Raw genomic sequence first — 26,586 nt, forward strand, 5'->3', positions numbered from 1 at the left:
AGTGGAGCAACCTCATACAATAAAGGAAAAGCTTTAAAAGTTTACTAAATTTATTGTTTTTGCAATGCTAATATGTTAATTCCTGCTTATAAAATACATTTTTTTCAAAGAAGGGAGGTTAGTATGTATTTAAATCTTTTTATCATTTTCCAAAGATTGCTGTAATTTTCAAAAATTACTTTGAACATGGTATAGGTGATAAGATTTACTTTTCAGGCTCAGGGAAACTTCTAAAAGCAGGAAATAAGATTGTATTTCAAGATCTGAAATATGATGAGTTCCACACAGCTTTCTCCCTAGTGAGGTACATGGAGACAGGTCACTTACATTTTTAATATATTCAGAATTATGGAGGAAAAGGAAGAAGTGTCATTATGAAAATACTTGAAGAAACAAAGGGTTTTAACCTTGAGACATTTCTCATATTAACTGATGATTGTTTTCATGTAGGGGCTCTACAGTCAGCAGAAAATCCCAAATGCAGTTCTGGATTTTTCTTATGACCTTGAGCAGGCTTGGTTCCTAACGATGGTCAATAAGCTGTGTTCTGTCTCTCGCCCTGAAATAGCTTCTACAGCAGGCTGGCATGGGTGACGACTGTTTGCTTGTAATGAGGTTAATTCCAATATACAATTATACTTGATAAAATTTCCAGAAATAGGTAATTACCTGTCTACCTAGTAATCTATCTATCTATCTATCTATCTATCTATCTATCTATCTATCTATCTATCTATCTATCTATCATCTATCTATCATCTGTCTATCTATCATCCAACTATCTATCTATCTATCTATCTCTTATCCATTCATCAGTCATTAAGGGACTAATTAAAATGAATGCAGGAGATGCATATCTATCTATCTATCTATCTATCTCTTATCCATTCATCAGTCATTAAGGGACTAATTAAAATGAATGCAGGAGATGCATATCTATCTATCTATCTATCTATCTCTTATCCATTCATCAGTCATTAAGGGACTAATTAAAATGAATGCAGGAGATGCATATCTATCTATCTATCTATCTATCTATCATCTATCTATCTTCTATCTATCTGTCTATCTATCTATTATCTATTCATCAATCATTAAGGGACTAATTAAAACGAAAGCAGGAAATGCACATATACAAATAAGAAAATATTCAAATAAACTGTTGATAAATATAAGGTATAGAAAAGCATCTACAATTATGATGATGTGTTTTGTAACTAAATTTTCAAAATGAATTTAAAAGTAAGGCTGGACTTTGTGTTCACTTGATGAATTATCCCAGGGCTACTCCACCAGATGGTTATTAAAAATTCCAAGAATGAGTTGTACACACACAAAGTATTATTATTGTTAGGGTTTATGTACAGGCAGAGTCTGAGAACAACAAAGGCTCCTTTGAGGATTGCTTCCAATGTGTCAGACTCAAAATCAGCGTGTTTGTTTTTCCATTACAGGATGGGTAATGATACACTGTGTGGAGAAGCCTCCTAGAGTGAAGGCAGTGGTCCACCTTAAGGGAAATCATGCTGTACCTACCCTGTACTTTGGCAGTCGTCTACCTGAAGGGAAATCATGCTGTACCTACCCTGTACTTTGGCAGTGGTCCACCTTAAGGGAAATCATGCTGTACCTACCCTGTACTTTGACAGGTCGATCCTTAAGGAGTTATGCAACTGGTCCAGCAGTTTTATGAATTTTTCCCTCTGTACCAAGAAAACACAAGACAGATTGATGGAAATAAGCAACCATTCTCAGTGCAATCCTCTCAGCCATGAGAGTTACTGTTCCCATTCTACAGAGCTGGTAGAGCATTGATGTCAACGACTGTCCAAAGTCACAGACATGCACAAACTACAGGACACAACAGTGGCTGAGACGTCATCTCTGGGCCTCTGGCACCATTCCTACTCTCCAGGGAAGTCATTCTTCCTCTGTGAATGACAAGAAAGGGTGCAGTGGTCCTACCCGAGTGTCTGGAATTTTTCTGCAGAAAAATGAATTTCCATCATTTCTCTCTAGAATGACTCATAGTACTGCAGCTCATCAGCAGAAGAAATCACAGCTCATCCCTTGTTTTAATCCTGCCTACTACCATGGGCCCCCAGAAAATTATTGACAGATTTATTAATTTCTAACCATGGGAATGGAACAGCTGGTATGTGTGTGTATGAAAATATCCGCCCCTCTTTAAAAGACATTTTCTGTTGGGAAGTAAATAAAAACATGATAATCTGAAGGAATCAATTGTTTTTAAAGGATTTTATAATTTATCCTTGCAAACACTATAAAAATTGAGCCCTTACTTCTAATGGCTGCCATTAGGGCTATGTCAGTATGACTAGTCTCTTCAATGAAGTATTTGACTGGGGAGAGGATGGAGTTGACTTAGTAAATATAAGATTGGAGTTGGATGCCTCTAATACAAGCAAGGAGAAGACATCAAACTCTCTCTCTCTCGCTTACACACTCTCTCACACACACACACACACACACACACACACACAGGCTCTATATGCAATGCTTTGATTTTGTCTCTGTGATGAAATAAACACACGGAAAAATAAGCTTATGGCGAAAGCATTTATTTACTTCACAGTTGCAGGTTACAGTCTACCATTGCAAGAAAGCCAAGGTCACATGAGCTTTAAACAGCTGGCCACATCCGTAGTCAAGAACAGAGAGCATGTGTACTCAGCTTCCTTTCTCCTTCTCTTTCTTCTTCTTTTTCCTCCATTTTTCTGTTTCCAAAGTCCATGATCCAAGCCCAGGGAACAGTGCTGCCCACTCTTAGACTGGGTCTTCCCACATCAGTTGATGTCATCAAGAGACCGTCCTGCTCCCCCACCACAGACATGCCTACAGGTGAGTCTGATCTACACAACCTCGCACTGAAACTTCTTTCCCAGCTGATTTGACCTTACAAAATAATGAGTGGGTGCAGGAATGACTGGGGGCAAGGCTTTCTGTCTACATCTGTAGTCTATAAACACGAAATTGCATTTTGCAGAGTATTGGCAAATGAGAATCTTTCCTTCATTTGGGAAAAGGCTGTATGGGGCATATAGGTCTTAGTCTTTGGAGTCGCTGATCTTAATGGAGTCACAGTTGAATAGAAACTTAAGTTGAAGACTTTTGACCACTTTTCACTAGATGAAGCATTCCGAATTTTCAGTGAAGTGCCGTCGTCATCACAAGCACACATTAGTGAACAGGGGTGAAGCACCACCCCTGTCCTAACTCCTGTGGAGTAAAGGTGGGAGCAGAACATATAAACTTTGCCCCCCCCCCAGAAGCTTCTGAAGCAGGCTAAGATCACCTTGTGTAGCAAAGCTACGGAGACATGAAGATGAACTTAGCATCTTAAATATTCCGCTGCCTGTCCCAATCACATGTTCCTGGTGAGGCAACAAGCCACATTGAACTTTATTACTGCCCCTTACATTTCCTTCCAGTTTTTACATGGAAAATAAAGATGGAAACGTGGCTACAGTCCAGAGTTCAGGGCCACAGTAAAGTTAATCACTCGAGTGACTATAAACATCGATCTGATTCATGTCACATCTCTGGAAGCTGGGCCTGACCTCTGTGATTGGCACAAATCATCAAGACAGTTGACCTGACGGCTGCACTGTGCCTTGCCCCGAATCGCTGATCCCATTCCACTCCGCAGGGCTGGCTGAGCTGGCTGCTGCCCAGCATCCGTTTCTCTACTGTTCTTCAATAAGGGAATTTCATGTGGTGCTTGTGCCCAGCAGGAAACGCTCACTCCCCAGACTTCATTAGAGAATGGCTGTGCAGAGAGCATAGTCTTGGACAACGAGAAAGCCTGAGTTTATTAAGGAGGAAAAACTCAGTTTTCTTCTATCAGTTAATTACTGATTGAAAAGACCCAAGAAAGAATTCTTGGCAAGATGTGTTCATGTTAGTAGCATTTGAAAAAGAACCCTTTATCGAGGGCAGCTTTCAGTCTTGTTTATCTTTACTCTTTGTGATTCTCTTTAGTTGAGAAAGTCTAGATGATAAAGCCTAGTGTTGGCCTACAGGATAAGAGGCTAAGCAAATGAGAGAGCTATATGCGACTAGAATTCCTATGTCTGTCCTGTCTATCCATAAGTGTGCATGTACGTATCTGTGTTTGAGTACATGTGTGTAAAGGCATGTGTGGAGGCCAGGGGACAACCTTGGGTGTCGTTACTCATTCCTCATCACCTGCCATTCTTTTTAAACGGGGTCTCTCACTAACCTGGAACTCACTGAGCAGACTAGACTGGCTTGCAAGAACCCCAAGAACCCAACTGTTTCCTCTACCTTGATACTGGGTTTCTTAGTTGCATTTATTTATGTTTGGTTTTTCAAGACAGGGTTTCTCTGTGTAACAGCACTAGCTGTCCTGGAACTAGCTTTTGTAGACCAGGCTGGCCTCAAACTCACAGAGATCCACCTGCCTCTACCTCCCGAGTGCTGGCATTAAAGGCGTGCGCCACCACTGCCTGGCTCTTAGTTACATTTTTATTGCTGTGATAAGATACCATGGCAAAGGCAAATTATAGAAGAGTTCATTGGGGGCTTTCAGTTTTGGAGGGTTAGTCCCTGACCATCATGATGGGGAGCAATGGAGCAGACAGGCATCTCACTGGAGCAAAACTGAGAGCTTATATCTGAGATAACCATGACAGAGAGAGGGGGAAAGGGGGGAGGGGGAGAGAGATTACTGGGAATGGCATGGGTTTTTTGAAACTTCAAAGCCTGTCTCCAGTGACATACCTCCTCCGAAAGACCACAGCTCCTAATTCTTTCTGAAGAGTTCCACCAACTGGAGACCCAAGCATTCAAATACATGAGACCATGGGGGCCATTCTCATTCAAACCACCACACTGGAATGACAGGCATGTGCCATCACACTGACACCTTATATAGGTTCTAAAATCATACTCAGGTCCTTGTGTTTTCAAGGCAAGCACTGAGCCATCTCTTCAGCCCCTATCCATAGTTTCAAAAAATTACAACCCTGGGCTACACTATCCCAGTGTTTCTTGCCCCTAGACTTAGGTTATGTATGGCAGAGTCTATTTAGCTGGACTTGTGTCTGTGAGGTTCTGTCTTGTGGGGATGCTCAGAATTCCGACTGAAGCAGCTCTCAGATTGCTTCTCCCCACCCTGGTTTCCAGGGCTCTGCTGGAAATTTAACATGCAAGGAGGAAAGAAGACTGGAGAAGAGAAATCTGCTGGGCTTGTAGTCACCGACTCCCAAATCACATCTGATGAAGCAAAATTAAAAGCGTTCTGTTGATTGAATTTTCAAAGAGATTCTTTGAACAGCAGGGACAGCTTGAGATGTAATTTTGTTTACCGTATTTCTGGTTAACTAGGGTGAGATCGCCTTTGAGACAGCTGAGGGGGCCGACTGTCTGCATGGCATGATCTGCGGAGTAAATAAGAGGCAGGGGGATTAAAACATGTTTCTCCCAAGGGTCGCAGCACCACATTGGGAATAGCCAGATGAGTCATCTCCTTGTAGTAGGTAAGGGCCATACTTGTCTGGTAGGCAAATCATCATAACGATACTTGGTATTATCATTCATCAAAACCCCAGCTTTACTTAGGTGGTTAAAGTAGCCAGCAGGCTGTCTGAAGCGTCCTAGAGAGTAATTGTGTTTGACTTTGGGGATTCTTTCACTACTCCAATCTGACACTGGCATGGCAGCCTTTGCTAGATGAGATACCAGTGTTTTAGACATGGCCATTTTTTTTTCAATAAACCTTTATGGGTGAACAGCAAAATTGTAATTTTATGTAATTCTCATGTACCACAAGTTCATAATCCTTTGTTTTTAAATGACATTTAAATGCATAAAATCATTCTTAACTCATGAGCCATATAAAAGCTAATAGGTGGGTTGGACTGGGTTCATCAGCAGAGGGAGGACTCAGGGAGAGGGAATGGTTACCTCATGAGTACATGTTTAGAAAGCATCCCTGCAAGGGTCCTGTTACAAGTGGGTACCAGGTTCCACACAGCCTCAGCTTCTCATCCACTCCCATCTTTGTCTTGGTCACAGTGTGGTTGAACTGAGATGGAAACAGACCCTGCTCAAATTTCAGGGCCTTCACTTGCTTCAGCACCTCTTGGAGGGATCCTGCCTATGGATGTACTCACGTGACCTCAGGTTTGAGAAAGAATGCCAGAAATAAGTTAAAGAATATCCTGACATGGGCTGGAAGTCTCTCCATCCAGATTCATCAAAATCAAAAACTCGGTAAGAAGAAAAGCATTTCAAATAGAATATTTAAGGGATCTTAATAATTTTCTATGACTATTAATCATAAAAATATAGTGGGGGATGCCTTTATTTCTTACTGATTTGAGATTCCATCTTACGCCTATAAGAATGGATAAGATAAAGAAAACACATATGACAGCTCATGCCAGAGAGAATGTAGAGCAAGGGGAATACTCCTCCATTGCTGGTAGGACTGCAAACTTATATAATCACTTTGGAAATCAGTGTGGCAGTTCCTCAGAAAACTGAGAACCAACCTACTACAAGACCCAGAAATACCACTCTTGGGCATATACCCAATCATACCACAAGGACACTTATTCAACCATGTTCATCGTAGCTTTATTTGTAATAGTCAGAACCTGGAAACAACCTAGCTGTACCTCTACCAAGGAATGGATAAGGATATGTGGCAAATTTTACACAGTATTACCCAGTTGATTAAAACAAGCACACTAGGAAATTTGAAGGCAAATGGATGGAACTAGAAAAAAATAAATCTGAGTGAGGTAACCCAGACCGAGAAAGACAAACATGAGATGTTGTAAAATAAAGAATAACTATGTTATAGGCTACAGACCTAGAGAGACTAAATAACAAGGAGGGTTCATGGTGGGGGGGGGCACCCATATCTCCCTGGGAAGGGGAACTAGAAGAGATTTTGGGAATGGACTGAGGACGGGGAGGGAGGATGGGAACATGAGTGATAAGGTTGGGGGGCACAACAGAAGGGAAGAGTGCTGAGGGGAGCTGCTGGGGGAACATTTCAGTGCTGGGTGGAAGCCTTGCACAGGGGACTCTCTCAGGAGTCCTCAGGGAGGACCCCAGATTAGACTCCTCGTAATAGTGGATAAGTAGCCTGAACTGGCTACACTCCTGTGACCAGATTGATTCCTGGCCCAATTGTCATCAGAGACTCCATCCAGCAATGGATGGAGACAGAAGCAGAAACTCACAGTCAAACCTTAGGAGGAGTTCAGGAATATCACGGAGGAGGAGAAGAAAGGAGACAGAGGGGTAAAGGACACCATGGGGAGGCTCACATAATCAACTAATCTGGCCTCATTGGGGCTTGCAGAGACTGAACCGACAACCAGGGAGCCTGCATGGGACTAACCTAGGCACTCTGCATATATGTTATGTAGTTTGGTCCCTTTGTGGGACTCCTAACAGTGGGAGCAGGAGCTGTTTCTTGACTCTTTCAGTGGATTTTGGGACTCTACTCCCCATAGTGGGGTGCCTTGCCCAGCCTTCATACATTGGGGGTAGTTAATCTAACTGCAACTTGATATGCATATTTTATTGACAGTCATGGGAGACCTTCCTTTTCCTGGATGGAGACAGAAGAGTTGGAAATTGGGGGATGGGAGTGGTTGATACAGGGGAGGGCGCACAGCTTTGGGAGGGGAGGATGGGGGAGGCTGAGGCTGGGAAGGAAATTAATAGATGAATAAAAAAATTAAATTAAAAAGAAGGAATTGTGAAGATAAATTCTAGATTAGAATTTAAAAATCATGATCTTCTCTGATGCAAAAGACTGAATGATTTTTTTCTTTCTTGTAAAAATATTTCACAAATTTTGTCACACAAAGAAATGGTCAGATAACATAGAGTCGGAACCCATAGAAGAATTCTCCATGGTGTGAGAGGCAGAGAATGAAAACCTTCAGTTTCCTTTCCTGAAGTTTGTGCTGCTAATGGCGTCTGCCACAAATGTTAATTTTACAATGGATTTCCTGCTGAAAAATTTACTTTCTTCTTTAAGAGTATCCTGTCAAGCTATGTAAGTTTTGTAAACAAAAACTTGGTTGTGTCTGTCTATACAAATGACATGTTAAGTCGTGAGGAAACAACGATGGGGCTGGAGAGACTGCCCAGTGATTACCAGCAATTGGCTACTCTTGCATAAGTGGTGGAGCAGGTGCCTAGGGAGTGTAAGACTCAGAAAAGGCTTTCTCTTTTTTATTTTCCAAGACAGAGTTTCTCTATGTAATCCTGGCTGTCTTGGAAGTCTCTATATAGAACAGACTGGCCTTGAACTCAGAGATCTGTCTGTCTCTGCCTTCTGAGCACAGGAAATAAAAGTGTGCACCACCACACCCAGCTTGAAGAAAGCTTTTTCAAATACACTATGTTTGGGTGGGGGGATTTGAAAAATCTGGGTTATACCTTAAAGAAGGTTTAAGAAGTGACTGTATACCCATCACAGTATCCGGAATATCTACTTTAGTCCTCAGGTGAATTAGAACTCAGGGCTCCAGAGTGGAGCAGGAGATAGTATAGTTGATACCTTTGGTTTAGGAAACAGGATTATACTCCAAAGTGAGAGAAAAATACACAGCCACATGCTTGGCCTCCAATTAATCCAGGTATGATTTGATTAAATGTCTCACATTTTTTGTTTCTATTCCACAAGATGTTATTTGATTTACAAAATGAAGTTTGTTGTAAGCACACTGCTACCGAGATATGAAATGTGCCGAAGTCAATGTGTTTTCTCCTCTCTGGGTCAGTGTGAAGTAGAAAGCGTGGCATCCAGTTTTCCTCCAGGTGGCTTTTATGGCAGATGTCAATCATGAAACTGCATCTTCTAGGAGGCAGAAAGGCTCAGTGTTCTGCAAGCCTGGCTTGTTCTCCACAGTGTACACAGGCAGAATAGAAACAGAGCCATTTCATAACACAGCATGGTTTACATTATAGGCAAAGTCCCAAGACAACAGGTTCTGTTTCCAAGGTGACGCCTTTATTACAAAAGTCTTCTCTGGTCTGGAATTTGACCATCACAGTATTTTTATTGAACTAGCTCCAGAATGTTCTTTAGTCCTGGTCCTTGCAAGTTGATCTATCTAACATTACAATCTATCTAACATTGACAGTGTATTGTTTATATTATAGTAAGCCAGGAGGGACAAATCTCTCATACCTCATATAATTCTAGAATCCTCATATTTTGCATATTATATTATAGATTCTTAAATCTCATTTGATCCTTATGGCACATTTTGGAATAATGTCAGGGTAAGACTCCTCATACTCTGAGCAGGTTGAGAAACTGAGGTTCAGACGGCGCAAGGGACCTGATGGTGTTAGCATTATCAAACCTGTTATCCACAGCCCCCGTGTTAGCCTCTGGTAACCATGTTTCCTTTGATTTGTTTTCTTCTTTGGTTAAATACATCCTTTTTTCCTAGGGTACCAGATCAGACTTATTTTCTTTACCATGTTAGGTTATGGGGACTCATTATATACTAGATATAATTTAATTGGGGTAGGATGGGAATGAGAGAATATCTGAGGTTCGAAATCCCTTGAAAATCTAGCAACCAGAGTCTAGTTGAAAACTTAGAGCTCCAAAAATAATTACACTCACCCCAAAGTTCGTAGCGGCGAAGCGATCCGAGGCAGAAACCTGCACATTAGTGGAGACAGTTGTGTGAGCATAGAAAGCGTTGATGTTCGCCAGCAGGGCACTCATGACCGCAGGGACACCCGGGCACATGTACTTAGAAGACAGACATGAAAAGTGCCTGAAATGTTTTAAAACACAAGACATACAGTGCTTTAAAAGTGGACGCTAATTCACGTACAAGCCCGTCCTTTCGTGTCGCCATTAAGTCATTCCTCAACTGTGGCAAAAGCTCCAACAGTTTCTGAGAGGGCAGATGTGTTCAGCCTCCTAGAAATTTCATACTCACACTGGTGAGGCAGCTTGATTAGAAAATGACTTCTCGTGGGGTTATGGGCAGTTTCTTTGAACTACATGGGTGCTCCGTGCTAGAAGCCAAGGCCAGTTCCCTGCAAAGTTCAGTGTGCTGGAACACCAGCTGTGGGCACAGGGTCACCCAAATGCCCCGACCCTACCTTCAGCTATTTAAGAGCCTAAAATGCCACATGCCTCCCAAACGCTCCTTGGTCTCTGTCTCCTCCTCACAGTGCCTTCTGTTTTGCAGCAAGAGGCCCCACTTTTACTCCTACTGTTTCACATCTGACTTGAGTGGCACTTTTGAAGTTTCCCAGGCTTCAAGGGCCTCTATCAACAATTCTGCTTTCCAAGCGCTTTGTTATAGACAGGATTCAATTAGACAAACAACTGAATTATGCCAGGCCTGGGCACAGAGGTTCTCGATTGAAACCTCGAATAATGGAGTCATTTACGACATCAAAAGCACCGAGAGCTTTATGCTGTCTCTTCTCTCAAGGAAATCTGTCTTGTGTGAACTCTATCAAAAGATTGTCACGCTGAAAGTGTAGCTTGTGGTAAATCTGAAAGACAAAATGCACATGGCAGAAAAGAGTCTTCTTACCATAATTTGACCCCATTTGCTCAGCTATTTTAGTAATTTATCTCCCATCTCGGCAATTCAGCATTGTGTGTTACTGAATGCTAAGTGGGCTGTGTGTTCATAAAGGTGTGTCATGAGTGGCATCCCACAAAGCAAGCCAATATCTGTCCTGACAATGTGGCCGTGTTTAGCTCACAGCTAGGCTGGTTTCCTATCTACCTCCTCTTTCCTGACCCTAGCTGATGAACGTAGGTTGAAGTTGTGGTCTTTGAGAATCAGAAGTGACAATTTATGTCCTAAGAGTTATATGATATCTGTCATTTAACCGTGGGGATATAAGTGTATTTATGTTTTTAAATTATTATTTCTGAGATTATCAAAATTTATTAATACCCACAAGGAATACCACAAATGAGACTCAGTGATATGGCTCGGTGGGTAAGGGCTCTTGCTGCCATACCTCAGAAACTGAGCTCCATCCTGGAACCCACATGGTGGAAGGAGAAACTGATTACTAAGTTGTCCTTTGACCTCCACACATATGCCCTATGGTACACACATGATCCCCACACACATACACCTATATACATAGTAAATAAATAAATATAATCAACAAAATTAAAAATGAATGCTGTAATAATACAAAATTACGAAAATATCTTTTATATCTCTTACAGGACTGCAACTTTTACTAGACCTCACAGATAGAATTAAGAACATCTTGAAGTCACAGAAGACAGAAGACTGTTATACCACTGTGTTCTCAGCCTGTTTGTTTAACCTGCTTTCAAGAGGGCAATGTAACACTAACCTTACTTGCCTTGGATTTTCCGTGTAATCAACTTTTACAGTATAAGCTAATGCACGCTGTAATCTTAAATTGTGTGCTCTTCTGTGCCCTGACCCAGAACAGTGCATTTTTCCTGTTTGCTGACAGCAGCAAATCCAGAGGCGGAAAGCAATCTTCTAACAATGAGTATCTTCTATAACGTTAAACACAGCAGTTAGATATTGGTTAATAGACAGTGTCATTTTTAACACCGGTTGTCATCTGGGTCATTTGTGGGTCAGTTGGAGTCATTGTCTTAATCCCTATAAAACTGTTAAAGATGTCTGTTAACTATCCCATTCCTTCCCTGTGTGATGCTTTCTATGATGGTCAATAAAAGAGAGAGAGAGAGAAATTCTCCTTTTAAGGGATGGAAATGCATAAACACACAGAAACATACAGATATAGACAGTCACATGACACTTTTACAGACAGACACACATGAACACACTTAGACACAGCCACACAAAAGAGACACACAGGGACAATCACAAGTAAAGGCACAAGAGCTAATTCACAAGACAGCTTTCAGGCTGGCACAAACTCGGACTCATGAAACAGACTGGCAGGGTAAAGAAGACACGGGGAGCCTGAAGTGGATAATTCAAATCTGTGCCCACTCTTGGCTAAAGACTCCAAGGGGAAGTGCTTTTATTTCTTTCCTTAATGCGAAACCAATGCATTATTGGTGACTTGGAGTTAATCATTAATGCACTTAACCCACAGAGAATACCACAAATGTTAGAAAAATTATTTCAGGAAGAAATTTTAAAACCTCAAAGTGAGGCCATCATGTTTTTCCCTGACCCCCAAATTTCATAAAATTAGATTTATTAGACTCTAATCATAGACCAAGAATTATAGAATGTTAAATGCCTAAACATGACAATTTGGGAGATAATAGAAAAACAGGCATATCCAGGAAGAAGGAGAGACATGACATCATAGTCAATTGCCAAAATAAAATTTACCGAAACTCTGAAACTGGAAGTGTGTCATTTTGAAATGGAGGGTGTCACAAGAGCAATGTGGTTCTTGGTTTCAAAATAATATACCCAGGTAGCAACACAGCTCACTGGGTTAAGGTACTTGCCAGCAAGCCTGATGACCCAAGCAGAATCCCCAGGACCTACACGGCAGAAGGAGAGCACCAGCTTCTCCAAGTTACCCGCTGACCTTTGCACACATGGCATGGCAAATAATCTTGCAATAAATGAAGAAAATGTGATAAAAATTAAAACGAACCCATACCGCCAGATTGCTCAGGCCTCATTTCTTTTAGCTGCCTCCCGCCGTGGGCTTGGGTGGGCCACAGGTGAGAGCAGGCAAAATTAGAGTACAGGACACAGCCCCACAAGTCCAGTCCACAATCAGGGAAAAGGACGGCCAGAGGGGCTTAGGCTGAGAGGCCAGGAGATGAACAGGGAAGAATGAGAAGCCTGGTGTCCCCATGGTTGATGAAAATGTACAAGGTGAGCTCCGGTTGACAGCAGTCAGCCTCCTTGCTCACTGCCAGGGACTCGGGCACATAACAGACGGGAAGCAACTGTGAGAACCAGACAGAGTGTTGTAGAGACACCAAGTGAGACACGACCAACCCAGCCTGGAGAGGCTCAAGGAAGACGTCATAACTGAGCCTGGGCTATGAGTTAGTGATGACGAAGAGATCCTGAAGCCATGCCAAGGACTTGATTTCATGGAGAAAGAATTTGCTCAGGGAAATGAAATAGTACAGACTAATGAAGACACAATTATATGCAGTCAACTCCATTGACCATGAGGGAAGAGTGCCAGACCAGTACAGCCAGAGGTCTGTCTGTGTGTCTGTGTGTCTGTGTTTCTGGGGGTTTATGTGGAGTTTTGTGCCATAAGTTAGGTCAGCTACATCCTCACATCTTCAGAGGTCAGAGGGCTTTAACAAATAAAGCTCAGATTCTCTCAGAGAGAATGCAAGCTATAAAGTCATCTTGCAGAAGTCAAACTCCCTCTCCATGTAGTGGAAGCAACATCAACAGATCTACACTTTTAAGGGGTTACTTTGGGTGTGAGAATTTAGGAGTATGTGTTTGAGAGAGGAAGGGAGAAAAAGAGTCCAAGGAAGAAGCTACCTAAGCGTTCCTCCCCACCTTTTTTTTTGTGTTAATGATGCTGTCGTGAACGTGGCATGCAGATAGACATAATTATTTGGGTTTCATTATGGTGTCTAGTCAAACTGCGTGAATGGAAGATGTCTCTCAAGACACTGACTTCACCTCATTGAGGTCACCTTCCTCTCTTTCTGGGACTGTATGCTGTGGCTACACCTGGGTGTGCAGTGATGCTGTCCTTGCTGAGACTGTATTTAATACATGGATTTCCCACACCCGAGGGTGTACCAATGGGCTTTTCTTAATGAAAACAAAGCAGTAGCAGCTGAAGTCATCTACATAGAGTTAAGGGGGACAAGACGGGTGCTCAGCTACCCTCATAGGACAGTTGATTATTATATGCAATTACTTCAGGAGCACACGGCAGTAATGTTGTGATGCTGACCATACTCCATCAGTGCTCTGCTGAGAGTGATGTTTTAAATCATCCAGAACATTAGGCAAGTATTCATCCCAAAGAACTGACAGAAATATCTTATCCTTTGATTAATACTGAAATGAAGCAATTTCTGGGCTATGAAGGACAGTAGCTAGAGGCACAGGAGCCACCCTCTGAATCTTCCCAAAAGCTCCCATGAGACCAGGAAGGAAGTCAAATCCTACCAGCCCTGGAAAGTAGGAGTACCAATTAATGATTTCTAGCATCAAGGAGCAACTTTCCCTAACTACCGGGAAGCTTGCTGGACTGAGCAAAACTCAATGACAGGTTGGCGTCTTAGCTCTTATGTCTTAGTTGACCAACAAGAAGTGGGATGGCATGTCTAGAAGCTGCTCACTGTAGGTCTCTGCAGCAGAGACCTGGGTCTACCACATCTCAGCAAGGCTGTTCAATAGACTCTACTCCATGGTAACTGTCTTCTGAGGCGGAGAGTGTTTTCTCATTTTTTTCACACCTACTCTGTCCATACACACGGAAGAGGATACAACTCCTAATCACAGTGCAGCTGTGCAATAGGGGATGGGCACAGGGGTAGGAAGCTCCTTAGAGTGAACGGTGAAAGAAGTCTGGCAAAAGGCAGATTCCAGAGATGAGATTCCATGCTTCATGTATTGCTTTAGCAAGACAAAATCCATGGATTGTGGGTGATGAGAACTAAACGCAGGTCCTTCCAAGAGCAGTCAGTGCTCTTAACCACCGAGCCATCTCCCCAGCCCCTGTATGGTATTCTAAAAGGGTGTGAAGAGAAAAATGTGACAATGTTCTCACAGCAAAATGATAGGTATGTAAGGCAGAGCTTGTATTCGGCACACACAGATTGACTCATTACCAAAGCAAGTCCAATTAAGATTGCACACGGTGGATATAATTTTATCTGTCAACTATGCACGAGGCAACATCTAGAACTAACTAATGAGATAGTAGTATGCTCTGACACCAATGGACTACTGAAGTCGTTTCAGATTCCGTCTCTGGACTCAGTGCATTTCCTGCATTTCATTGCAAAAGAAGAATAGCATCAAATCTTACATGTCCCTTTGGGAGAAGTTATTCTTAGTTATATAAACTGCGGGCGTTACAGGATGTACCGTCTTTGTTTTAAGGACATAGTATACCAACTTTTATGAAAGATTTACTTTTATTTCTGTGTATGTGTAGGAGTTTGTGCACCCGAGTCCAGTGCCCACAGAAGCCAGAACAAAGGGTCAGATCTCCTGGAGCTGGAGTTACAGGAAGTTGAGAGTCATCTGACACGGGTGCTTGGGAACAAACTCAGGTCCTTTGCAAAAGCAACAAGTGCTCTTGACAGCTGACCCATCACTTCAACTCCACCAGATTTTTTTGTGGATGAACAGTACATAAGACAACTAGAATGACACAATGCTAACAATTTTTAGATTCTTGGAAAAGATTTTGGTGAGAAAATGAAAGATAAAAGGTAAAAAGGTAGAAATACACTAAAACTAGTTTCTTCCCCAAGGCTCAGACTGACACCTTCTCAAGTGATCAGCTTTAAATATTCTAGCCTCTTACTGAAGAGAAATCCAAAGATTTTTGAATTGCTTCTTCTTAGTTTCAAAGCACAAAGACTTCTCAATGGAGGCTGTGGATGACTAGATCTCAATCATGGGGTGAGGAAGAAGAGAATGGGAGGGGGAACATGCAGATCACAGAAAGATGGAGAATTTAGCAGAATGCCAACAGTTACTCCCCTCCCAGCAACTACTCCCTTCTCAGCAGCTACTCCCTTCCCAGCATCTAATTCCCTCCCATCAGCTACTCCCCTCCCACCAGCTATTCCCTGTCTTCCCTCCCTCTACATACCTAGATTTGCCCCATCCACTTACACAAGCATTTAGCACAAATGCATATTCATCATGATCTTCATATTTCATTTCTTCTTCATTCTAAACTAGGAGCCCCGTGGAGGCAGATGCCATCCCTACTACCAAGTCCTAATAATTTTTCTTGCTGTGGCCTGAATCTTTCCCCTATGAGGACAGATGTTTCTATGAGGATACTTTTTTTAATGAGTTGACATTTTGAGGTGGTATGGTCTTTGGGAGGTACTTAAGATAGACAGTGGGATTCTCACTATTAACCCAACAGTAGCTTTATAAAAAAGTGGTCCAAAGAGACTGTGTCACCCTGAAAATATTGTGAGAACACAGCAGAAAGAGTCTTCCATGAACCAGGAAAATACCCTTCACAGGACAACCATGATCATGGACTTCACTTTTCTAATGGTGGGAAATAGACTCCTGTGGTTCATAAGTCATCCAGTTCATGATAATTTGTTATAGTAACATTCATCGGCTAAAGACATCCCGCATAAGTCCACACACCTAGATACTTGGGAAATATCTATTGAACAAACTAATTGTGCATTCTAGAATGTTGGGTCTGAACACTGTTGGACTTGACTTTTTGTTTACTGCTGTGCCCTCTGTTCCTGCAACCATTCCTCCCTTGTACAGACCCTTAAGAAAAGGTTGTAAGCCAACAAGTCAGTTGCTCAACATTTTCCTCAGAAGGACTGTGTGGCTTTAGCAGCTGAGACAGACTAAGATGAAGGTGAACTTTAACCCCACAGTTCTTGTCTAGAGACAAGTTTATGACAGCAACACCAAGGCACAAGCCAATAGAATGCCAGCAAAAAGCCATGACCCAGTGCTTCTTCTCTTTGGCACCAGATGGGCCAGTCCTAGATTAGCAAAATTCCACATTAAAACAGCTTTAGCTTTGTTTTACAATGAAATAAAGACCTATTGAAGAGTTAGAGGGTGTTAACTTGATAGAAACCACCAGAGAGGCTGGGAAGACGCCTCAGGTGGTAAAGTGCCTGCCATATGCATGCGAGGCTCTTAGTTCATAGCTCCAGAACCCATGTAGTGCTCTGTGGAACGGCACACACCTGCGGTCCTGTTACTGCAGAGGCTGAGCAGCCGGGTCCCTGGAGCTCATTGGCCAGCCCATAGGTGAGCTCCAGTTTCAGTGAGAAACTTTGCCTCAAAATATATGGTGGGGAGTGACAGAGGAAGGATACCTAGCATGGACCATTGGCCTCCAAATGTATTCTCACACACACACACATATATACATGGACAAATACATACACCAATCATCTCACTACATAGAATGAAATTCCATTCATGTTCTTGGAGGTGATAGAACATTAAAAGGAAAAAAATTATATGCTCACACATGTGAGAAATGTCAAGGCATGCTATTGTGATGGAAATGGTAGCATGCTTGGCCTTGAGAAGCAATACACAAATACACATAGAGTAGTGTGCCCCTTAGACAGAGGAGGAAGACCTCTGGTCTCATCGCTGTAAGCTAGAATGTCCCTTCTGTTGTGGATTGACATGGGCACACAGGTTTCAGTTTTCAACTGCTCACTTGTTTCGATAGGAGAGCTACAATCTTTATTTTCACGGAAACTCAAAGAAAATGACAAGGGCACAATTTTATTTAACAGATGGGACAGACAAACTGCCCCTGATAGGAAGTGGCCTGTGGTAAAGGGGAGTGTTTTTACAGGCAGCAGGATGTAGTAGAGAGGTCTGGGAAGCTGAGTCTTAAAGTTTAGGTTATTAACCAGCAGAATAGCATCTACTTCCCCTATATTCTGAGAACTACTCAGGAGAGAGATCGGACGATACACTCAGACTCTGACTAATAATGCTTCCCCTCAATTATCCATCTCCAAGTCTATCCTCCAAAGAAGCATGAATGCACTATGAGAAACTGATCAGTCTCCATTAGGAGGAAGATAGTGATGTAATAGAGGGATCTGGCTACGCACAGTCTCCAAGTATGAAAAGAAAGTGCTAGGACATTCGGAAGAGTCAAGGCATTCTATTCTTTTCCAAACTTGCAAGTGTACGAACTACACAGATGGGGCTTGCTTCTCCCTTCAAGCGCGTGTCCCAACTGTGTGATTTTTTTTAAACTTTATGAAAGCAAAAGATTTATTTTACATGCCTGTATGTATGTATCTACTCCATGTGCACGGAAGCCAGAAGAGGGTAGTGGATCCCTGGAACCAGAGTTTGAGCAGTTGTGAGCAACCATGTGGGTGCTATGAACCGGACCCAGGTCCTCTGGAAGAGCAGCAAGTGTTCTTAAGATCTTGAGCCAAATATTTACCCAGCCCCCAACTTTATAAATTTTAAATATTAAGAGGACAAAATTCTTAAATAAACTTGAAACTAATAGTTTTAGGTGTTTTGTTTGCTTGTTCAGTCATTATGATTTGTTGGTTCATATTCTGATACATTATTTTTATACACAGTAGAATTTTATTAGTTATAAAAAATGAAATTATTTCATTCGCCGGAAAATGGATGGAACTGGAATTCATTGTGCTAAGCAAAATAAGCCGGAATTAGAAAAACAAATACCCCACTTTCTCTCATATGCAGACTCTTGATTTACATTTAGGTATGCGTGTGTATACAGGCATGTGTGCATGCATGAACATGTGTGTGTATACAGGCATGTGTGTGTGCATGCACATGTGTGTGTAGATCATGAAAGTAAGATGGGGACAATCACAGAGAAGGAGGAGATTTCAAAGAAGAGGAGAAGGAGGAAGATAGGCACTGGATTGCAGGTAACATGAAAGTAGAAAGGGGGAGAAAAGGTAGCAGAAAGACCAGTAGGTGTTATGGGGAAGGGCGGTGGGGGAGGGGAGAAAATAAACTCAAAGCATGATGATGTATATGTAAGAAAATGCCGTGATGAAATCTACTCCTTTGCATGGTGACTTAAAAAATTAAAAAGCAGCGGTCCGGGGTTTCTTTCTGAAGCCCTGGCCCACAAGAAATACAGATAACAGCCAAGGTGCCTTAGAAATTCTTGATGTGGCCAGTCAGGATTTACTTTTTCTTGTTGGAATGAGGATTTTGTTCTTTACCTTACTTGATAAAACAGGAACTTTGTAAACACATTTGTACAGTAACCAGTGTGGAAAAGAACCTGACATCAAAAGGCTGACTAAACCTTTAACCAGCAGCTTTCAAAAGCTAAAGTGTTAATGAGTCAGTTTCAGCCTTGGAAAGTCGTGTTTCGGAAAACCTTTTGCCTTCTATGTGGTAAGAAGACAAGGTGTGACACTGGCAGTCTTTCAAATAAGTTTGGCGACATAAAAAGACCCATAACTTATTTTTCCAACTATACTGTTCTTGTGACTATAGAGAATGCTCACAAGCTATTTCCCCTCCGATATGTTATGTATGCATTTGTTTTGTGCCCTAAAGCAAAGATTTCAAAAACAATCAAGAAATACTGATTAACTATTTCATTCATGTAAATATGTGTTCATAAACTTCCCCTTTCCAGTAGATATTTTACTTTGCCAACAATCTATTAAAAATTAACTGACATTTCAGTTACAAAATAGCATTTTGGAAGCATGCCTAAACTCTCTCTGAAAATTATTTTCAACCCCTGACAACAAGTGTCAGTATCTGAAAGTTTATTTTCAAATTGATGCATGGGACCAGTGTGGTACGTACCACACTATTTCAATACACCTTACACAGTGAAGGCGTCACATACATCAATTTCATTAAATTCATCTCTTCTCCTTTATTTGCTTTTGGCAATTGAAAACCTCTGACATTCAGAGATAGTGCAGGAGAAAATGAGATCCAAAAATAAAGTTGATAGAAACCTCTGCTTCTGGCTCCTTCCATTTGCAAGTATGTATTCAGTTTCTAGTCTGAATCCAGAACTTCCAACTGAAGCAAAAGTGGTGACGACCAAGACTTCCATCTATTTTATTTAGAATTCAAGTCACCTCCAAGCTGCTCACTCTGTTATATTTCTTAAATATAAGTATAGGTTTTTAACTTTTCTGACATATTGACACACAATTAGAGACTTACATCAGTCTATAACAGCAATTAATTTCTAGCACCAATCACAGATAACTAATAAGAGCAAGCAAAGAGGCTGTAATTTAGGGATAATTAGATCATCAATCAATAGATTTTTTTTCTTCTTGCATGATAATGGAATATTTTCCATTTTCAAAGCAAAATTTATCCTGGGCAATGTTAATAAGAAAAAGTGGGACACTGGGGATAGATATAGATTTTAATGAGCTGAAAAATGGCTCAGTGGGTAAAGGTACCTGCCAACAAACTCAATACCCCAAGTTTGATCCCCAAGACGTACGTGGTGGAAGGGGAAAACTGACTCCATTAAGCTGCCCTCTGATCTCAATACAGTTGCTACAGTCTGTAGCTCTCAAGTCAATTCTGAACAGACAAAGTTTCAGCAGCAGCTGGGCAAAACGCTCCAAGGTTAAGAGCACTCACTGCTCTTGCAGAAAACCTGGGTTCACTTCTCCTCAACCCACATGGTAGCTCACAACTATGTATAATTCTAGCTTCAAGGGATCTGACAACCTCTTCTGGCTTCTGTGGGTTCCTGCACCCATGTGGTGCATAAAAACTCACTGAGGTACACACGTACACATGGAAATTAAAACTGAACAATAACCCTGAAATCAGTCACTCCCTTGGACTGGGGTGAAACAGATGCCGAAGTCACTAACTTCCTTCCAGCTGTAGGAGTGTAAAATAGATTTTCCTGACAGAGAGTCCCTGCTGCAAGATGTGGGCAGGAGAAGAGGAGACGGTTCAGCAGAACATAGCCACCCCTGTGTGTTTGCTTAGTCTTGAACTATTTCACACTGGGTCTGCAGGATGGAGCACCGCAGGAAGACAGCAGAACCCACACAGTAATTACTGTCTGGGCATTACAGACCGAAACAGTCGCCAGTCCTAGCTTCAGGCCGGTACCTGGTGTAAACAGGGGCTTGTTAAAGTGGAGTGCAAATAGGAAAACGCCCCCTTGACTTGCAGGTCACTTATCAGACAAGAATCCAGAGTTTGTTTACTTCTTATTGTTGAGCTTGAGAGGTGAGACAACATACCTAAGAAGAAGGAGTGCTGTCTCTCCTCAGCTACCTGGTAGTTACCAGTATTATAGCCATTTTTCTCAGGATATAGAAAACAGGAAAGAACGACCCTGATGTCAGCACCCGGAGACTGTTTGCTCTAACTCCACTGGATTCGTTCCTTTGCTGGGGAGTGTTCCCATGTCAAACAGTTTGTTTACCTTGCTAATTGTAGTTGCTTTTTAGTTGTGTTCAATTTTATATTATGTGTTCTGATAAGTCACATGGCACTTGGCATGGGATAAAACAGATGTCAAAGTCACCGATTCCCTTACATCTACCGGGGTGTAAAATAGATTGCCCTGACAGTGAGTCCCTGCTGCAAGATGTGGGCAGGAGAAGTGGGTGGCCATTAGTCAGAGAGATAAAAACTGAGTTTCTAGATTGTTCAGGAAGCTTCTATTTTGTGACCTCTAAGATCCCTGGTATGTCTAAAAGTGCGATCATTATTATTCAGAACCAGAACATTATATAAATTGAAACACCATCTACCAAAGTGTGTGTTCATGCAAATGTATGTAGGTGTCACTGCCCACGCATATGGAGGCCAGAGTTCAACATCTAGTTGCCAAAACTCTCAAGCTGGCTCTACTGGCTGACCACTGAGCCCCAGAATCCTCTTTCTTGACCTTCCCTGTACTAGGGTTATAGGGGCATGCAGCTCTGCCCAGCTCTGTAATGTGGGGGTTGGGGATCCGAAATCAGCCACTATGCCCAACTCTGTAATGTGAGTGCTAGGATCTGAAATCAGGTGCCTGTGCTTGTATAGCAAACGGTTTAGCCACTAGGCCATCTCTCCAACCCCTCTGTTTCAGTCCTTCATGCGTTCATTCTTAGATAACTGTGTTCTGGAACCATGGCTGGCAATTAAATGCTATGAATGCTCTAATTTAGAGAAGAGCATTGATTTTGCTCCAAATTACATATAATGGCTAGTTTTGTTTACTTTGGGCAACCCGGAATTACCTGAAAAAGAGAGTCTCAGTGAAGGATTGTAGACATTGGGTTGGTCTGTAGAAAAATATCTTCATTGGTATAACTAATGCAAGAAGACAACCCACTGGGGTGGCACCATGCCCTGTGCAGGCGCTCGTGAGTTGTGTGAGACCAGAGAGATTGCAATGAGCACAAGTGAGTATGCATGCATTCATTTTCTCTCTGCTTTTAACTGTGGGTGTGGCCAGTCACCTCAAACTGTAGAGGCCTTGATTTCCTTGTAGGTCTATAATCTGAGTTCGTGAGTTGAACTAAATCCTTTCTCCCATAAGTTGCATTTTATCCTGGTGTTTTCAATCACAGAAACGGAAATGAAAGTAGGACAAAGCCTACCATTTCTATGAATAGAATTAATAGATTACCTGGTGCATCATCTGTTCATCACACAGAAGAATATTCCCTTGCTGTTAATATATGCATTTGTATTAACATATGCCTAGAAACCCCTTACTATTATACATTGTGCACAGATGATAAACTAAATACACTTACAAACATAGACCAGGTATGAAAACATCCACCATGGAAAATAAGTGACCCAATTTTAAGTCCTAGCTGATGCCCCTGTTAGGGTCAGGTGTCTGTGTGTAAGCCCACTCATTATTACCCCAGTCACTGCAGCAGTGGGCTCTATCAGTACCACAGACATCTTTGCTTTATTTCTAACAGTAATAATAGACACACTGAAGGAAGGACTCAGCCTAGTGCCTTACCTAAGATGCTACAATGACTTCTGGTGCTTCAGATGCTAACAGCTTTGTAACCTTGGACATGCCAAGACTTTGCTTTCCTCAGATACCAAAGCGATGTTCACATTACAGAATGTTGACCCCGCTCTCAGAATATCGCATTCCATCAGTGGGACTCAGGAGGATGTTTCTAAATCTCCCGCGCTAAATATGCCAGTGAAGGGTTCCCAGTTCCAAAGGGAACAAAGGCAGGAGGATGATGATGGTGGATGCTCCGATAATTACTGTGTTAATGCTGCACTTCGCAGCATAGGCACAATGCAAGGAAATTCTCTTTTTTGATCAATTGCATTTGGGCTAAAAAAACTGAGATGAGGCCTGGCAGAATGGCCATCAGGTAAGACAGCTTCCCAAGAAGCTTGATGGCCTGAGTTTAGTCCCAGAACCTCACTTAGTGCAAGGAGAGAAGAGACACCTGCCATTTGTCCTTTGCCTCTATGGGCATGTCATGGCAAGCACACATACACAATAAGCAAATATTAATAGTAAACGTAATAAAGAGTCAATATGAAGTCTCCCCCCTTTGTTTCCACTAAATTTCAACCAAGATTTGTGCCCACTCCAACATCCTCTGTACTTACGTCATAGCTTGATAAATGGATTCAACCCCATAACGCATGGCAAACTCATCCACGATTTCTTGAGAAGCATCATCAAAGAATACCTTCCAGGCTTCATCGCCTTTGACCTCTGGTATTTTCACACGGCCATTAGACTTCACTTCAGTCAAGTAATGGAACAGGTTCTGAAAGTAAGCAGTTTACGTTGTCCAGGGACGCCTCAGGACAGGTTAGGAATATTTAAGTACGCTTTTCTATAGAACATCACTGTGTTATCACGCCTATGTCACCAGCCTCTGAGCGCACTGGGAATATCTTAGATTATATTAAACTGCATTTATTATAGGAAATCTGTCATTGCTTCTGCCTGGGAGTCTGCAGAATCAATAATTCATTTGTTTGTGCACACCCAACCATTTCCAGAAGGAAGCAAGTATGTTTCAGTGTAAATGCTTCTACATACGATAATATAGTTTCTCATTTGTGGGCTCTGAGTAAATTACAGTGTCCTGGTTGGATAATGGGATGTTGGCCATGGTCATAGAGATTGTCACAAATATGCCAGGAGGCTTCAGAAACAGAATGGTCGGAGCCAGGAAAAGAGTTGAGACAGAAAATAAATGGCTTGGAAACTTGATAATTAAAGAAACCACCCCGCTGAATCCCTTTTTGCATCTAAAAAGTACAGGTGCTGCGGCCTAGAACCTTTCTATTGGTTACAGAGCTTTCTATCTCCTTTTCAATTTGCCTTTGGTGGGAGGGCAGTGGGCCCAGGACGTGTGTGGAGGTCAGCTTGTGAGAGCCGCCTTTCTCTTCATACTGTGTGAATCCCACGTCTGTACAGTAAGCCATCTCTCCAGTCCTCACCTTCCTGAACTAGAAGAAAAGACTAGAGAAAGCACAGCCTAAAGCACACATCTTCTCTGCTGGGTTTTCGAGGCCAGAGATCCTGGCCAAGCCTGTGGTGACTGTTGCTTCTTATTAGTCAGAGAACACAAAGCTGTTTATTGATGCAATGCTGCCAGTGCATTGGCCATAAAATTCATCATAAACCCTATAGCTATTTACTGTGTGGACAACTGAAACACCATTTCTTATTCTTTGTTTGGTAAAAATGGTATGCAAATCTTTTCCGTGTCAATTGTTTAGAGAGAGGGGTTTTCATAAACATATTTAGGAAAACTAATGTGTGAAAAAGCAATGGCAATTTTGTGGCTAGCATAGTGTCACTCTGATACAAGTAGAATTGTCTGGGAAGAGAGTCTCAGTGAGAGACCAGGTAGGTCATGTTGGCATGTGGGCATGTCTGTGGGAGATTGCCTCAGCTGACTCACTAGTGGAGGGAAGGCCCCCTCTGAGTGTCAGCAGTGCCCTTTCTCAGGCTGGGCTCTGGGCTGAAGACAGAGGAGAGTGAGCTGGGAGCAGCAGCGGACATTTGTTCTCTCTCTGCTCTTGGCTGTGGATGGGAGCTACTCCTTTGAGTCCTGCTTCCTTGAGTTACCAGCAGTGATGGACCACACGGAACTGTGAGCCCAAACAGACCTTTTCTCTCTTAAACTGCTTTTTGTGGGGCGTTTGATCAGAACGACAGGCTTGAAACCAGGGTAGCTGTCCTCATGCCCTTTCCCTCTATGGACGAAAGGCAAGGTACATTCCTCAGCTTCATCTCATCCTTTTGGACTTTTGGAAAAAGCATTGTTTCACCCAAGAAGGTCATTAGTGACACTTCCTACCTCTCCAGAGCTTGCAGTGGTCCAGGGCAACTGGTCAGTGCACGCACACCAAGGACCAAACCGGAATGGATAAGTTGGCTCTATGCTACCTGCATTGAGGGCTCATTCTGAAATCCCACTAAAGGGCCAGCTTTCTACTGGGTTTTTACACCTCAATGCACCATCTGCTGCCACAGGCTTAGTCAGCACAGCCCCGGCTACCACAGGCCCAGCCCCTGTTACCACAGGCTCAGCACAGCCTGGACCACCACAGGCTCAGTACAGCCTGAATTACCACAGGCCCAGCGCAGCCCCGGTTACCACAGGAGTCTAAACTCCAGGAAGAACTCCAGAAACCCTGTTCCATGACTTTTCAAAAGCCAGGGTTTGTTTTGTGACTCATAACAAGCATGACCTCCCTGAGTTCCACTTTGAATAGAATTTATTTTCCTAGTTACCTCATGTAAGCAAGTGTATTGTATGTGGTATGGTGCCACCTTCTCCTCTCCCTTTATTTCCACGTTGATTTTCAGTCGGATGGCCCCGGACACAGCTGACTTATCCGTCCGTTTCTCTGAGGAAAAGCAAACATGTCCTTGGTCAGTTATTCCAACAGGAACATAATTCTAATTCAAGTTCCCCAGTGTACTAACTCACCACAACCTTAATAGATACCCTACCCTGGGCCTACCCAAGAGTGGCCATCTCAGCAATCAGTCAAGCAAGGGAGAGGGGCTCGTGGGGCCCTACCTTTTATCTCTGAACTACTGGCTATTGAGAGACTCTGGGAGAGAGGGGAACCACTGTCTCCAGTTTGATATTCACTGATGAGCCACCCCCTGCAACTGCAAAGGAGAGAGCCATGCACATGGGCACATGGACTGGTTCTATTAATCTCAGTGGGTCACAAAACAAAATAAATAGACATAAACATGAAAGAGAGATTTGTGTGTGGGAATGCGTGTTGGTAGGGGTGATAACTGGTGGATGAAAGCGGTTTATATGTTTTACACACATGTGTAAAATTGTTTTCAAACAAATTTATGGGCTGGAGGGGATGGTTCAATGGTTAAGAGTTCTTGCTGTTCTTGCAGAGGAGAACAGGCTTAACCCCAGTGTCAACCCCAGTGGCTTAACCCCAGTATAGAGAGGCTTAATCCCAGTGTCCACATGATAGTTTATAATCATCTTTAACTCTGATTTTAGGAGATTCAGTGCCCTCTTCTTGCCTCCATGGATACCAGGTGTGTACATGCTATGTATACATATGCAGATGAAACACTCATACACATAAAATAAAAATAATAGATCTTTCAAAACGAATATAATTAATGAAATCTAAATTAGCCACACATACATGTATACATATATACACTCACAGTCATACATATGCATATGCATACACACACATCTGCACGCTCTCTCTTTCACACACACACACACCACACACACACACACACACACACACACACACACACACACACACACACACTAACGAGAAGCTTACCTAGGAACAGCTCGTTTCCTATATCTTAAGTGACTACGTAACCATGACCCCCATAGACAATGCTTGCCTGTTGTGCCGTTGTAACTGTTAAACAGCCTGTAGAGAGTTT

The 26,586-nt window shown here is 42.4% G+C and overlaps 1 protein-coding gene across 2 annotated transcripts in view; it reads right to left on the reverse strand.

The window, feature by feature from the left end:
• Nucleotides 1–26,586, reverse strand: part of Unc13c (unc-13 homolog C) — a 417,871-nt gene that overhangs the window by 179,738 nt on the left and 211,547 nt on the right. For both annotated transcript variants that reach the window (XM_038322705.1, XM_038322704.1), the window contains 4 exons: nt 25,429–25,544; nt 23,280–23,443; nt 9,653–9,809; nt 1,635–1,703 (listed from right to left, as the gene is read on the reverse strand). In XM_038322705.1, coding sequence (XP_038178633.1) covers nt 1,635–1,703; nt 9,653–9,809; nt 23,280–23,443; nt 25,429–25,544 — 506 coding nt within the window. The remainder of the gene's footprint in view (nt 1–1,634; nt 1,704–9,652; nt 9,810–23,279; nt 23,444–25,428; nt 25,545–26,586) is intronic.

The sequence above is a fragment of the Arvicola amphibius genome, chromosome 3, assembly GCF_903992535.2.
Source record: "Arvicola amphibius chromosome 3, mArvAmp1.2, whole genome shotgun sequence".
In the NCBI taxonomy this organism is placed as follows: domain Eukaryota; kingdom Metazoa; phylum Chordata; class Mammalia; order Rodentia; family Cricetidae; genus Arvicola; species Arvicola amphibius.